The 16,222-nt window shown below is 34.5% G+C and overlaps 1 protein-coding gene across 6 annotated transcripts in view; it reads left to right on the forward strand.

Annotated features, from left to right (window-relative positions):
• Ccdc15 (coiled-coil domain containing 15) overlaps window positions 1–16,222 on the forward strand; it is a 101,619-nt gene that overhangs the window by 72,366 nt on the left and 13,031 nt on the right. For 3 of the 6 annotated variants that reach the window (XR_004517491.1, XM_010628700.1, XM_033764412.1), the window contains exons 10-11: window positions 9,165–9,341; window positions 9,661–9,809. Coding sequence is in view for 5 of the 6 variants with exons in the window: in XM_010628700.1 (XP_010627002.1) it covers window positions 9,165–9,341; window positions 9,661–9,809 (326 nt within the window). In the remaining variant the exon portion in view is untranslated. Of the gene's footprint in view, window positions 1–9,164; window positions 9,342–9,660; window positions 9,810–11,078; window positions 11,932–16,222 lie in introns of those variants that run through there. The other 3 variants (XM_010628698.2, XM_010628701.2, XM_010628699.1) reach the window with 2 other exon arrangements.

The raw sequence follows: 16,222 nt of genomic DNA on the forward strand, positions 1-16,222 counted from the left end.
TTGAATCAGTTTTCTTTTTCTTTTTACTTTCTGACGCTGAGAATTCAATATGGTAAGTATGAACTTTACCACAGCAAATCATATTTTTAGCAAAACATCTTTACTGATTTTTTTCATGATTTTCTCACTGATCTGCTATTTTCACTCTACTTATAAGTGGGGATTTAAAAATGCTATTAGTATAATTAATTGATACTGATAAACTTCACATATTTAAAGTATAAAATTTGATAAGTTTTGACATGCATACTCACATGTAGCCACCACAATGGTATAAAGATAGTAAACATATCTGATATTCTCATAGGCCCCTTGGCCCCTCCTTCTTGCCCACCCCACGACCACCTTCTTTTCTTCAGGCAACACTTTTCTGATTATTTTGTATTTGTTATGGTTATATCAGGCGTACCTTGAAGATACTGTGGGTTTGGTTCCAGATCATTACAAGAAAGTTAAGAATCTGGATAGTCACATGCATCTTTTTGTTTCCCAGTATATATAAAAATTATGTTTATGTTATACTGTAGTCCGTTAAGTGTACAATTATGTGTAAAATGTATATACTTTAATTAAAAATACTTTCTTGCTAAGAACTACTAATAATCATCTAAGCCTTCAGTAAGTCATACTTTTTTGCTCTTGGACAGGTTTGCCTCAGTAGTGATGGCTTCTGATTGATCAGTATGATGGTTGCTGAAGGGTTCAGATGGCTGTGACAGTATCTTAAGATAGTAGCAAAGTTTTCCACATCATTTGAGTCTTCCTTTTATGACAGATTCCTCTGTAGCATGCAGTGCTGTTTGAGAGCATTTTATCCACAATACAAATTGGAATCACTCTTAAACTGTGCTGCTGCTTTATCAACTAAACTTATGTGATATTCTAAATCCTTTGTTGTGTTTTCAGCAACGTTCACAGTAGAGTATCTCAACAAGCCATTTTCTTTGCTCATTCATAAGGAGCAACTCCTCGTCTGTTAAAGCTTTGTTGTGAAGTTACAGCAGCTCAGTCATATTTTCAGGCTTCACTTCTAATTCTAGCTCTTTTGAATCTTTCCACAGTATGTATAGTTGCTTTCTCCTCCGAAGTTTCAAACCCCTAAATGTCAACCATAAGAGTTGCAATCCACTTCTAAGTTTCTGTTAATGTTGCAGTATTGACCTCCCATTAATCATGAATGTTCTTGATGGCATGTAAAATGATGAATCTTTTCCAGAAACTTTGCAATTTACTTTGCCCAGATCTATTAGTGGAATCGCGGTGTATGGCAGCTACAGCCTTACAGAATGTGTTTCGTAAATACTAAGACTTAAAAGTCCTTTCATGATCCCTGCATGGTAGAATGGTGTGTTAACAGGCATTAAAACAATATTAACCTCTCTATATATCTCCATTAGAGCTCGGGGGGGGGGTCAAGTGCATGGTCAACATTCAGTAATATTTTGGAAGGAATCTTTTTATGAACAATAGGTCTCATCATTGGGCTTTAAATATTTAGTAAACCATATTCTAAAATGTGCTGTCATCCAGGCTTTATTGTTCCATTTATAGAACACAGTCAAAATAGACTTAGTATAATTCTTAAGGGCTCTAAAGATTTTCAGAATGAACATTGGCTTCAGCTTAAAGTCACCACTTAGCCCCTAACAAGATAATCAGCCTGTCCTTTGAAGCTTGGAAAGTAGGCATTGACTTCTCTTTAGTTAGGGAAGTCCTAAGCTATTTTGTCTACACTGAAAACCAGTCACTTCATGTATCCATTATATTAATTAGATCTTCTATATAGCTTGCTAGAGATTCTATGTCAGCACCTGATGCTTTCCCTCTCACTTCAATGTTATGGATATGGCTTCTTTCCTTAAACCTCATTAGCCTGCCTCTTCTAGCTTCCAATTTTTCTTCTGGAAATTTCTATACCTTTCAGTTTTCATGGAATTATAGAGTAAGGGCCTTGCCCTAAATCAGGCTTTGGCCTAATTGGAATTTTGTGCCTAATTTCATCTTCTGTTGAAACCACTAACACTGTCTCCATATTAGCAATAAGGCTGTTTCACTTTCTTAACATTCCTGTGTTCATTAAAAGAGCACTTTTAATTTCTTTCCATCTATCTCAGCTTTCAACATGCCTTCCTCACTAAGCTTAATCATTTCTAGCTTTGATTTAAAGTGAGAGGTTTTTGACTATTCCTTTCACTTAAACATTTAGAGGCCCTTCTTGGCCTATTTGGTAGCCTAATTTTAGTATTATGATTCAGGGAATAGAGATGCTTGAGGAGAGGAAAAGAGACAGGTATACCCTCTTGGCGGGACAGCTAGAACACATAACATATCAGTTATCTTCACTGTCTTATAAAGGTATAGTTTGTGGACCCCAAAGTAGTTACAGTTGTAATGTCAGAGATGACTGATCCCTAATATACAGTATAATGAGGAAGTTTGAAATATTGCAAGAATTACCAAAACATGACAGACACAGAGTAAGCACATGATATTGGAAAAATGGTGTTGATTGACTTGTTTGACAAAGAGTTGCCACAAACCTTCAATTTATAAAAACAATGCAGTAACTACAAAGCATAGTAAAGCAAAGCACAATAAAACAAGGTATGCTTGTAAATGGAATTATAAATTGTGCAGTCTTTTGTTTCCTGCTCCTTTTACTCAGTTGAATTACTTTAAGAATTGTCCTTGTATGTATCAAGAATTTATTTCTTCTTGTTACTGAGTAGTATTCTGTCTTATGGATGTACTACAATTTGTTCATCCATTCTTAGATTGGTGTACATGTAGGTTGTTCCTACTTTTTGGCTCCCATGAAATTAGTGTAGAAATATTTGTATGGACATATATTACCTTTTGTCTTGGGAGTAGAATAGCTGGATCATATGGTAGATGTATATTTCAGTTTTAAAAGAGTCTGTCAAACTGTTTTTGAACAGTTGCACCATTTTGTACTACTGCCAGCAGTGTCTGCGGGTTCAAGTTTCTTTACATTCTCTCCAACACTTGCCGTGGTAACTTTTTCATTTTAGCTATTCAGATAGGTGTGTAGTGGTAATGCATTTCCTGAATGACTGATGATGTTGAGCATCTTTTCATGTCTTTATTTGCTATCTGTATGTTGTTCTGGTGGTCTGTTGAAACGCAAATTTCAAAATTGAGTTGTCTTATTGTTAAGTTGTAAAATACAAATACTTTTATCAAATATATGCTTTGCAAAGATTTTTCTCTTAGCCTGTGGCTTATTTCCTAGTCTTAACATTCTCTTTTTTAAATGTCTTTTTAAAAGCAGTTTTAAATTATGATGAAGTTCTGTTTTTCAGTGTGTTCTTTTATAGATTGTGCTTTTGTTTTGTCTTTTTCGTTTCTCCATTCTAGGAATTGAGCTGGCCCTCTATATCCCCAGCCTATTTTTATTTTTTAAGTTACCCAGCCTAGGCTTGAACTTGCAAACTTTTTGCCTCAGCCTCCTAGAGTTCTGGGATTATAGGCATATACCACCAGGCCAAATCAGTCATATTTAAACAAATCTTTGCCTAACTCCAGGTCACAAAGATTTATTTTTTCTTCTAGAAGTATTATCATTTGGGGTTTTACACTTATGTCTGTGATCTAGTTCGAGTTAATTTTTATACGTGGTACAATGCATATTATAGTATGTTGAAAAGGTTTATTTTCTCCTCTGTATTGCCTTTGTGTGTTTGTCAAATATTAGTTATTTTAACAAGAAAGGAAAAATATTAGTTATTTTAACAGGAAGGAAAAATCAATTATTTAGCAAATAATAGAAGAGACTATTGTACGTTAGACTTTATCAAAATTAAAAACATTAGGAAAGTGAAAAGGCAACTACAGAATGGGAGAAACTATTTGTAAATGTTTATCTGATAAGGGTCTTATATCCAGAATATATAAAGAACTTTTACAACAAGAGTAAATGTTTACCTAATCTAATGTGGACAAGGATTTATGCACAAAAATGAACTGTTCATTTCCATATACTACAAAATCATAAATTAAAATTTAAAAACGGTATGATTTAAAGTAGATTAAATATGTGAAATACTTAGGGACACCTCAGACAAACGATATGAACAATCTCTACTTTGAAAGCTATAAAATATTGTTGAGGAAAATTAAAGACATTTGTTGAGAAATTTTTTTAGTCAGAAATTGATGTTGGATTTTGTAAAATTCTTTTTCTGTTGAAATAAGCATATAGTTTTTTTTTTTTAAGTTTATTATTGCGGTGAATTACAGAGTTGTGGATACTTACAATCCTAGCACTTGGGAGGTTGAGTCAGGAGGACCAAAAGTGTGAATCCCACTTGGGCAATTTTGTGAGACCCTGTTTAAATTTGGGGTGGGGACAGGGCTGGAGATGTAGCTAAATGTGAAGGTCCCGTGTTCAATTCTTAGTACAACCACCATCAAAAAATTGAAAGAGAGAGAGAACACTAAATTAAGTTGTTTGTTTGAATGTTAAACCAACTCTTAAGTTCCTGAGGTATACCTCACTTGCTAATAATACATCATCCTTTTATTTGCTAAACTTTTATTTTGCATTTTTCATTTTGAGAGGTTAATTTACATTTTTCTAAATCTGTTGTCTTTTATCTGGTTTTTGTTCAGGTTAGTATTAGCTTTACAGAATGAACTGGGAAGTACTCCTCTTCTGTTTTGGGGGGAGAGTTTTTTTTATAACTGGTACTGTTTCTTCCCTAGTTGTTTGGTAAAATTTGCTAGTTAATCCTTCTGGTTCTGGATTTCTAATTGTGGAAAAGTTCTTAACTATAATTTCAGTGTTATTGATATAGGTCTATTTGTGTTCTCTATTTTTTCTTGAGTGAGATTAACTAATCTGTATTTTTCAAATAATTTAGCATTTCATCTAAGTCATCTAATTTATTGGCATAAAATTGTCCTTAGTCTTCTCCTTTTAATATCTACAGATTCTGTAAGATTGTGTGCTTTTTTATATTCATAATGTAATCAGACTGGCTCAAGATTTATCAGTTGTATTATTTCAAAGTTCTACCTTTGGGGTTCATTTTCTGTTTTCTGTGTCACTGATTTCTGTTTTAAATCTCATCTTTTCTTCTTACCTTCAGGTTAATTTTCTCCTTAAATTTCTTAAGATATTGAGGTCTTTGATTTGAGATCCTTCTTTTTAGGCATTTAGGTACGCTTTAACATAATCTAATAAATTCACTTAATTCTGCTCAAAATTCCTTTAATTTCTGCTTTAGGTATTTTCCGAGAATCTGCTTGTTACTGATTTCAAATTTGATTTCATTATTGTCAAAGAGTATTCTGTGTGTGGTTTGAATTCTTTGGATGTATTGAAGTTTGTTTTATGGCCCAAAATATTGTCTATCTTGGTAAATGTTCCAGGTTCAAGAGCCTTACAATAGAATAATATGCATTCTACTATTCTGTGCTACAGTTTTCTATAAATGTCCCTTAGGTCAAGGTGGTCAGTGGTGTCTGTCAATTCTATCCTTGCCATTTTTCTGTCTACTTATTCTATTAGTAGTTGAGGAAGGGTCATTGAAGTATGTTCATGTAACTGAATTTGTGTATATCTCCTTGAAGTTCACATGTTTTTGCTTCATCTATTTTGGAACTCTGTTTTTAGGTACATAAGTATTTAGGATTACTGTGTCTCTTTTATCATTATGAAACAATCTTCTTTATCCCTGATCATTTCCTTTGATCTGAAATCTACATGTGTGTGTATACAGATACACATATATGATATAGATGTATATATGGACGTATACATATCTGATATGCCTGTATACATGTGTTTCGATGTGTATGTGTTTATATGTTACTTCAGCCTCCTTTAACTAGTCTAACATGTTATCTTTTTTCTGTCTTTTTATTTTTAATCTACTGTTTACGTATCTTTTAAAAAATACATATCTTGACCATATTATGTAATTGGATCTTGACTTTGTCAAATCTGACAACCTCTGCCTTTTAATTAAAGTATTCAGACTACATGTCTTTAATGTGATTATTGATACAGGTAGTATATGACTATATTATCTTGCCATTTTCTGTTTGTTCCACCTATTGTATTTCTGATTTTCTCTTTTTCTTCCTTATTTTGGGTTACTGTTCTATTTTTACAACTGCATTTGATCTCCTTTATTGGCGTATTAGCTGTAGTTATTTTGTATTTTATTGGGTGTTCTAGGGTTTATAGCATATACTTAATTTTTTAGGTGACTTTCAAATTACACTATTTCATGTATAGTATAAGAATCTGTGATAATATATTTTCATTTTCTCATCCTTCATAGTGTTGTCATGCATTTTAAAAAATATAAAATATGTTACTTTTGGTTTAAGCGGCTAATTATGTAAAGAGAGTCAGCAGAGAAAAATTGTAAGTATATAAAACTACAGTATCATTTTCCTCTGTGGAAAGGATATCTTTTTTCTTTTCTTTTTTTTTTTTTTTGGTACCAGGGATTGAACTTGGGTCCTTGCACTTGCAAGGCAGGTCACCAAACCGCTGAGCTAAATCCCCGGCCCAAAGATATCTTTTAACATTTCTTGCAATTTTGGGTCGATTGGGAATGAATGTTTTTCAGCCTTTGTATGTCTAAAAACAACTTATTTCATTTTTAATTCACCTGTTCATTTATTTGTGACTTTTTAAAAAATGGTGTCACATAAAATAAAATTTACAATTAAATTTTATTAAAAGTTACTAACTTTAAGATTTTTTAAAGGTAAAAAAAAGATTTATTAAAGGTAAAACAGTATCTCAGCCATTTTTAAATGTTGGTGACTGATCTGTAGATCTTGCACATGTGAAATGTGTCCCAGTTAAACAGCTCTTCTTTTGTTTGACTCCCAGCTCCCAGTAATCCACAGTCTACTTTTGTAACTATGAACTTTATTATCCTAGACCTTCATATAAGTGACATTATACAATTGACTTTTTATGGCTGGCTTTTTTCACTTATAGTGTAGTATATTTCAAGTTCATGCATGTTGTTGCACTTGACAGTTTTCTTCTTTTTTAAGGCTGGTAATAGTCCATTATATCTGCAGGCCATATTTTGTTATATCTGTTCATCTTTAAACGGACATTTAAGTTGCTTCCACCTCTTTTCTACCGAGAATTAGTGCTTCTATAAAATAGAAGTACAAATGTCTTTTTGAGACTTTTCTTTTAATTCTTTAATTATTTTGGATATGTACACAGAATTTAAATTGTAGATCATTTTGTAGCTCTTATTTTATTTTCACATGTATTAAGTGTCATCTTATTGTGGTGTTGGTTTGTATTTCCTTGGTAATTAGTGATATTGAGCATCTTTTCATATGCATATTGGTCAATTCATGTATCATCTTTGGCTAAGTGCCTACTTAAGTCCCATACCCATTTCTTAACTGATCAGTGCGTGTGTTACTGGTTTTGGATTTTTTTTTTTACCCCTGTGGTTCTTTGAGATAGTTTGTATATGTTTTCACATTTGCTTCTGTGACATGTAATATGCTGGTAATCATAAATAACAGTAACCATGAACCTTTTAGAGACCGAGTACCAAACTGCAACCCAGAACCCACTTATCACAAAGTGTCAACACTTCAGTTAAACTTGAATACTGAAGTTTTAGTTTAGAAAAAAACTCATACATTACCATCTTTTGTCTTAAAACACAACACCCATGCCATAGGTTTACCACCTCTAATATATAGTTTAGTTTTCATCTCAAAGTACAGTCTTCATCTATACAAGTTTGATTTCAGTCTCCTTTTTTCCCCTAGTACTGAGGATTGAACTCAGCCTTTGGACTGAGCTACATCTATAGCTCTTTTTTTAAATTTTGAAACTGCGTCCCACTAAGTCCACTAAGTTGTTCTGGCTGGGCTGAAACTTGCAACCCGCCTGCCTCACCCTTCCAGAGTTCTGAGATTACAGGCATGTGCTACCATGCTTGGAAGAATGTTTAGTTGGTTTGTTTTTTGTTTGTTTGTTTTTTTTGTTTTTTTTTTTGGTACCAGGGATCAAACTTGGGGACCTTGAACTTACAAGGCAGGCAGCAGAACCACTGGGCTAAATCCCTGACCAAGAATATTCAGTTTTAACGATTATTTTAATGTTCTTCTCTCCTGATTCTAACATAACAGTGTCAGTTCTAGGTTACTTTTGATTGACTGATTATTCTCTTAATTATGAGTTGTTTTCCTGCTTCTTTGTGTGCTTGTAATCAGTGACTGGATGTCAGATGTTATAAATTTTACTTTATTGGTTGCTGGTTGAATTAGGCAATTTTCTGTTACTATAACAAATACCTGAAATAATAAACTTATAAAGAGAAAAGCTTTATTTTGGTTTATGGTTGCAGAGGTTCTGGTCTGTGATTGGTGGGAATGGGAACTATGTCCTGTGTTGTACAAACACTAACCAGTGTTTCCTCTTACTACTTTGGATATTTTTCCTGGCCTTGGGTTATTGCTTTGCATATGTGTACCAGTCAGTACTTTGCTGTATACTAGAAGGAGACTGTTCCTTTCTGGGATTTTCTCTGTGAGCAGTTCTCTACCTGGTATTCTGTGTTTCCCTAATTTTCCTTCCCTCTCTGCACTCTCTGAGCTCCATCCCCTTAACTCAGGGAGTCTACCAGGCTCCCCTGGAATTCCACCCTGTGCCATTGCCTGGAAACATTCTAGGCAGTAATGTCTGGCAGTTACAGGGCTAGCTTTATTTGCTTCCCATCTGTCAGGAACCATTACCTTTTGTTGGCTTATGCCCAGTGTCTTGAAAACCTTTGTCCAACTTACTTTATTACTTTTTAAGTTTCTTTCATTGTCCAGGGTGGGAGGGCAAATCTGGTCCCTGTTACTTGATTTTGTCCAGAAGCAAAAGTTCTGTCTTCTTACAGTTTTAACTTGAATGGCTTTTGTGCTAAGATTCTTACAGAAAATTTATTCTCATTTTTCTTTGAGAGGCTATGTATTTAGATGACTGTTGGATAAATTCAAATTGGCCAGCAAGAACTTTTGAAGATACTCCAGGGGTGTTAAATTAATTTCACGACTGACTTGTTTTGGGGAATTTCTTGATGTGTTTGTATCCAGAAGCTAATTTTGACTAACAACTTTATGAAATTCCTGATTGTGTATGATTTTATTCTCAGAATTAAGAAAAAGAAAGAACAACAACGTTATGTTGAAGAGCAGAGGGTCATAAGAATGAGCTCTCATGGAGCACCATATTCAGAGGAGAAGACGAGTGACAATTTAGGCCAGTTACAACTTGAAGAAATAAAAAGTGCCAGAGAAAAGCACCAACAGAGAGAAAAAGAACATGTAAGGTAATGTAAAAAGTTCTGTATGAAATTCTGGCCCTACAGGAGACTTAATAGGATGTTGGTATCATTTCCCTGAAAAGAGACTTGACTGTCTCTCACGCTTTTCCTCATTTAAGGGTATATAATGTTACAGATATCTTGATTGGTACCTCTCAGAAATAGCAGTCTTTTTCCTAGTGCTATTTCTTAATGTGCAGAGGAGGGATCAAGGTCCAGAGAGATATAAAATAGCTTATACAGTTAAAGCAAGTTGTTAGATCAGGATTCATGCTTACTGTTTTTCTAGAAGTTTACTTTGCCTGATCATTATTGTGTTTCATAGATATGTAGAAGCTTTACGTGCCCAGGTCCAGGAGAAAATGAAGCTATATAATATTACTTTACCACCACTGTGCTTTTGTGGTCCTGATTTTTGGGATGCTCATCCTGATACCTGTGCCAACAATTGTATTTTCTATAAAAACCATAGAGGTAAGTTTCTTGAAGGAGTGGTTGGGACCTAATAGCAATTTTTTTTTTTTCTGGTACTGGGGATCAAACTCAGGACCTTGCACTTGCCAGGCAGGTGTGGTGCCACTGAGCTACCACTTGCCAGGCAGGTGTGGTGCCACTGAGCTACATCTCCAGCCACTAATAGCAATTTTTTAAAAATTAAAATAGTGATAATGGTAATTTAATATTTTTTGAGTGCTTACTGCATACAACAGAGTATCATAACACCTTTACAAAACAACTCTGAGATAATGAAAATAATTACAGTGAATTTTATTTCTTTTTGAGATCTACTCTGCTACCTTTTATCTTCATTTATGATGAGGAAATATTTCCCCCTTATTTCACTCTGAGGTCCTCTTTTAACTGAAGACATAGATCTTGCCTTTTATAGCTTATATGTTAGAGGTCTGTATATTTGAATTCTGTGCTGTATGCATACTTAATGGTAGGTATCTAATACAGACTTACTACATATATCTCCATATTAGGCTGCCATTTTTCCCAGGGAATACTGAGGAAAATGTGGCCCTCTATCAAGAGTCCCAGTCAGATAAAATGAAGTCCTTCCTTTTGTCACTAATGTATCTGTTTCCTGTCCATCCTTAAGTATATTGATTTGGGTAGTGTAAAGATTATGTAGGACTCAGTTATAAACTAAAAATTCTGCCAATACAGTAATTTGTATTCCTAGGGTACCTCATCCATGTAATGAGTTTCTTAGCAGGTCTATGTGTTATATTTTTTTAAATACATAAATGATCACTTAATTCTCCTATTTAAAAATCTCTAGGAATCCCTGTGACAGCACAAAATACATGGCATATTTTCTGTCTAGCCCCAAGCCACTCTCTACTTGCTATTTCTAGTAAAATTACTCTGTGTCGAGTATGATATCCTGCTTTCTTTTCTTTATTCGTACTAACCCTTCAAGGCCACCTTAGAAGGTGCCATTTCTGGAAGTCTTTACAGTCCTCTCCAGATAGTTATTTATTTCCAACTTCACTCTGTGATGACATTTTGTAAATTCTTCTGGTTGGAAAGTAGTACACTGTGGTTTATTTCTTGTGTGTAACCTCTCCATTCTCTTCTCTGTCCTTACAGAGCTCTTCTTGTATTGAAGTATTCAATAAACATTTATTCCATGAGTAAAGTTAATGCCTATGGGACTCAGGGTAGAGAAACAACACTAGTAGAGCAGTTTAGAATTTAACTTTCTTCATCACTGAGCAAACTTTTGTTTTGCAGCATATAATCGAGCACTGTACTCAGTCATCAGTTCCTCAGATGTCTCTGAGGGAAATTCAGCTCTTCGAAGCGCCATTCATAATTTTGCTTCTGCACACAAACGGATTTTGAAGAAACTGTAATAAGAACTGAAATCAAGTGAATCAACTGGTAGTATTTCAGTGTTCATTTTAAATCAACCCTGAGAAATTATTTAGGAAAAGCTGTTAAAGTATATAAGATGTCTTAGCTGGAAAGAAATACTATTCAACATAATTATCTCTGTAATTAGAATTCTGCCTTGGGACCAAGACTGAAAGCTTACTTCCAAAACGTGTTTCTTCTTTATTATGGATCATAGAGAGCCTGTTATTTTAAAAACTGATTGGACAGATAAGGTTTCTTGTAGTCCTGCTCTGCTCGGATCTCAGAAGGTCATGAGAAACCTTTGAGATGACCTCATTATTATCTTTCTAAAGTGGTGTCTTTGAATCTTGACCCTCTTTGAAAATATTTAGATAAAGCAGAAAGGAAAATGATAACACAGGTTTCTGAGCACCAATAGCCATCTATATTGCCATTAGCTTTTCTAGTTGTGTATAACAAAGATGAGAAGAATCTGAATTTGATACATGTTTTCCTCTCAAAATTTTGACTCTCCTAGTTTTGTTTTGTTTTTTAATTTATTGACTCTTTTCCCATTCAGTGACATTGAACATAAGGGTTTTCTTTTTCAATTGTATAGTTTTTTTTACTGCAAAAAGTCAAACCCTGTGTCATTTGAATATCTTCTGTATAAAATAATTGTGAGGAGCCTTTCAGAAAATGAACCTGTAGTCAAAGTGAATTAAGTCCTATCTTATTTCCCTATCTTTAAAAAAATCTGGTCACTGACATGCCTAGAATAAATGAAATAAAAATTGCCAGCGTTGGTGTGAATTTGCTTTTTGTTTTTGATTTTGGTTTTTTCCCCCCCACACTATTCCTGATACAAAATGTGAAAAAAAAAAAAACAAAACCAAGATTAAAATTATTAATTAAAGGGCCGGGGATTTAGATTATTGGTTCTGCCACCGGCCTTGCAAGTGCAAGTATCCAAGTTTGATCCCCAATACCAAAAAAAAAATGAATTAGTCACATACTGACAGTTTCCTTTCTCTAATGTGCATTGCTGAGGAAACACAAGTTATTTTCTTAAAAGTGCTTAAACTAGCCAGTCCACTGAAAATAAGAATTAAAATTACCTGAAGGACAAGATTGACTTTTTCTTTTTTTTTTTTTTTTTTTTTTTTTTTTTTTTGTTACTGGGGCTCAAACTCGGGACCTTGCTTTTGTGAGGCAGGTGGTGGAACCACTGAGCTAAATCCCCGGCCATAAGATTGATTTATTTTACTAGATTTTTTAGTTAAGTCAAGATCCTTGAAGTAATTAATTATATACTTGATTCAGCCTTTAAGAGTTATATTTTTAACACTCTATTGAGATGTGATTCACATAGTATACATGGTTTATCCTTAAAGTGTACAATTCAGTGATTTTTTTAGAACATTCACAGGGTTGTATAATCATTATTACCATTAAATTTTTAGAACATTTTCAGCACTGAAAGGAAGCTGCCATGATCTAGCAATCCCTCCTCTGGATATATAGCTAAAATAAATGAAAATAAAATCTGAAACATATTCATAGTATCATTATTCACAATAGCCAGTGGTCCATCAGTGACTGAATGGATGAACAAAATTGCTATATACTTAGAAGAGTATTTGGGCTTTAAAAGGAAGGAAATTATGTCACAAGTTACAGTATTATGTTAAGTGAAATCAGTCAGTCACAAAAGACAAGTACCATATAATTCAAATGAGATCCCTAAAATAGTCAAATTCATAGAAGCAGAAAGTCTCTGGTGGTTACCGAAAGCAACTCACTATGTAGCCCAGGCTGGTCTCGAACTCACAGCGATCCTCCTACCTCAGCCTCCTGAGGGCTGGGACTATAGGCATGCACCACCACGCCAGGCTGCATTTTACTTTTTTATTCATTCATTCATTTGCTTTTTTGAGGCAGGGTCTCTTCTGTGTAGTTCAAGCTGGCCTTGAACTCACTATGTAGGCCAGGCTAACCTCACAGTGATTCTCCAGGCTCTGCCTTATTTCACTCCCGAGGGCTGGGATTACAGGCATGCAGCACCACGTCTGACAGCTGTAACATTTAAGTTTTGCTGGATGAAAAAGTTATAGGCATCTGTTTTACAACAATGTGAATGTACTTAACACTACTGAACTATACACTGAAAAATGGTAATATTGGTAAATTTTAGGTTGTGTGGGTTTTTTTTTAACCATAGTTTAAAAAGTTTAAAAATGAGGGACACAGATTTAGCTCAGTGGTGCCACACCTGCCTCGCAAGCACAAGGTCCTGAGCTTGATCCCCATTGGGGGGGCAGTACATGAATCTCCCATAATCATTAGCAGTCACACCCTATCCCCCAAATTCCCTTCCAACCCTGTACAACTAGATAGACAGTTTCAGTCTATGAAACCTACAGAACCACTAATCTATTTTCTGTCTATATAAATTGTTCTATTCTCAGCTTTCCTTATAAATGGAGTATATAATATATGATCTTTTGTGACTGGATTTTTCCATTTGGCATAAAGTTTTCAAGATTCATCCCTGTTGTAGCATGTATCAATACTGTCTTAATTTTGTTGCTGAATAATATTCCATTCTATGGTTAAACCACTTTTTATCCAGTCATCAGTTGATAAACATTTGAATTGTTTCCACTTATTGGCTAGAATACTGCTATGAAAAATTGTATATAGGTTTTTCTGTAGATATATGTCTTCATTTCTCTTGGGTATTTATCCAAGAATAGAATTGCTAGTCAGTTTTTCATAGCACTGTCTTTTCTCTTTCCTGAGCAACACAAAACTCTTTAATTTTGCTGAAGTCCAGTTTATGTACTTTTTATTTTATGATTTATGCTTTTGTTGTAACCTAAGAAGCCATTTCCTAATCCAGGGTCATAAAGATTTATTCATATGTGTTGTAAGATCTTACTAGTGTTAGGTCTATTAGGCCTGTGATCCATTTTGAATAAAGTTTTGCATATGCTGTTAAGTAAGAGTACGTCATTCTTTTACATGTTGGATAAGTGGTACTGCAGCATCATTTGTTAATGGAACTATTATTTGCCCCATTATACTGATCATTAATTATCAGTTTATTTCTAAACTTTTAATTCTATTCAATTGATGATAGTATAATTTCTCTGAAATAGTATAGCTTTGTGGTAAGTTTTGAAGTTAGCAATGTGAGTTCTCCAACTTTCTTCTTTTTCAAAATTGTTTTGCCTTCTGAGTCCCTTGAATTTTCACATAAATTTTAAGATCCCCCTCCTATCTTGTGTAGTGGTACACACTTGTAATCCCAGAAGTAGGGAGGCTGAGGCAGGAGTGTTACTGTGAGTTCAAGGTGAGCTTGAGCCACATAGTAAGTTCAAGGCCATCCTGGAATACACAGAGAGACCCTGTCTCGAAAGGAAGGAAGGAACAAAGGAAGAAAAGGGAGGAAAGAAGTAACCAAGGAAGGGAGGAAAGGAGGAAGGAAGGAGGGAAGGAAGGAAAAGAGAAAGATGGACTCACCTTCCTACAAAAAAAGCCATGTGGAATTCTAATAGAGATAACATTAAATTTGTTGATTAATCTGGGGACTGTTGCCATATACCCTGTGAATATGGGATGTCTTCCCATTTATATGTCTTCAATTTCATTTAACAATGTTTTACAGCTTTCAGAGCATAAAACTTGCAGTTACTGTGTTAAATTCTTTTTTTTTTTTTTCCTCTCCTTTAATTGCTGGGGCTAGAAAATCCAGTACAAAGTTACATGAAAATGGCAAAGTTGACATCCATGTCTTATTTCTGTTAAGAGGGAAGAGTTTAGTTTTTATCAGATTGATGGAGTCCCTTACATCATTAGTTTGTGGATTGTTTTTTGTTTTGTTTTGTTTGGGGGGGATTTTTTTGGTACTAGGGATTAAACTTGGGACCTTGAGCTTGTGAGGCAAACACCACTGAGCTAAATCCCCAACCCTGTTGAGTGGTTTTGTTGTGGGAAGGTGTTGGATTTTGCCAGCTGTTTATTCTACCTCTAAGACTGTCCTGTGTTCTTTGTCCTTTCTATTAATAGAATGTATTATATTAATTGCTGTTCAGATGTTTTGCTTTCCTTGGATAAGTTGCATTGGCTTTTATTTATTTGTTTCTTTGGTCTTATCTAAGTTTTTTGCTTTTTTGTTCTTAAGTTTGGTTTTCTGAAACAAATGACTCAACTTGTCTGATGTCAACCTAATAGAGTGATGAGAGGAGATCTTGCTATACAGGATTAGGAAACCTTCAAGTTTTCTTCTATTTGCAGTCTATGAATATAAATTCCAACTAACAATGATTATGTTCTGGTCATATATAACCCTCCTGGCGGTTAGAGAATACTGAGATAGCTGTCAGATATCAAAGAGGAAACCTGAGTACAGTGACCCTATGTGATGGTGGTGTGGCTAATCTTGTTGACTTGGATGAAGGTGCTTGGAAAGGAGCCTGGAATCTTAAGAGTTTGCCTGAATTTACAAGTTTGTGACATCAGAATTACAAGGATAAATTCTGTCAGATGTCTAAATTAACAGGAATCTTTAAAGAAAAAGAGCATGAAGAAAAGAACTGAGTCTAAAAATGAGGTAAATTTTGATATATAGAGCAGGGGGAAGGATGGGGGGAACAAGATTTTAAATTTGGGCCTAAAATTTCACATAAGAATGAAAATTTTCCTAGATAACCATTTCTTTGTTCTCCTCATATTTGCTGTAGGCTTTTCTTTATCCTCACTCTCAATTAGTGGACAATACTTTCATTATCACTGAAAAAATAAAAATAACCAAGCAGTCAAAAGGAAACGTCAGCAAGTTCCTGCCATCACGTCTGCCCACCTACTTGGGTCTGTTTAATCCTGTTAATGTGGAGGAACTGTTTGTTTTCCTGTCTTAGGCTTACTTTGACTTGTGGCTACATCCACTTCCCTCCCACCTACTAAAGGACATCACCTCAGCATTTCTTTTCTGCATCATTAGTTTTTCTCTTACTACTTGCATATTCCTATCAATG

Source organism: Fukomys damarensis, unplaced genomic scaffold (assembly GCF_012274545.1).
Source record: "Fukomys damarensis isolate Sample0158 unplaced genomic scaffold, DMR_v1.0_HiC HiC_scaffold_16, whole genome shotgun sequence".
NCBI lineage: Eukaryota > Metazoa > Chordata > Mammalia > Rodentia > Bathyergidae > Fukomys > Fukomys damarensis.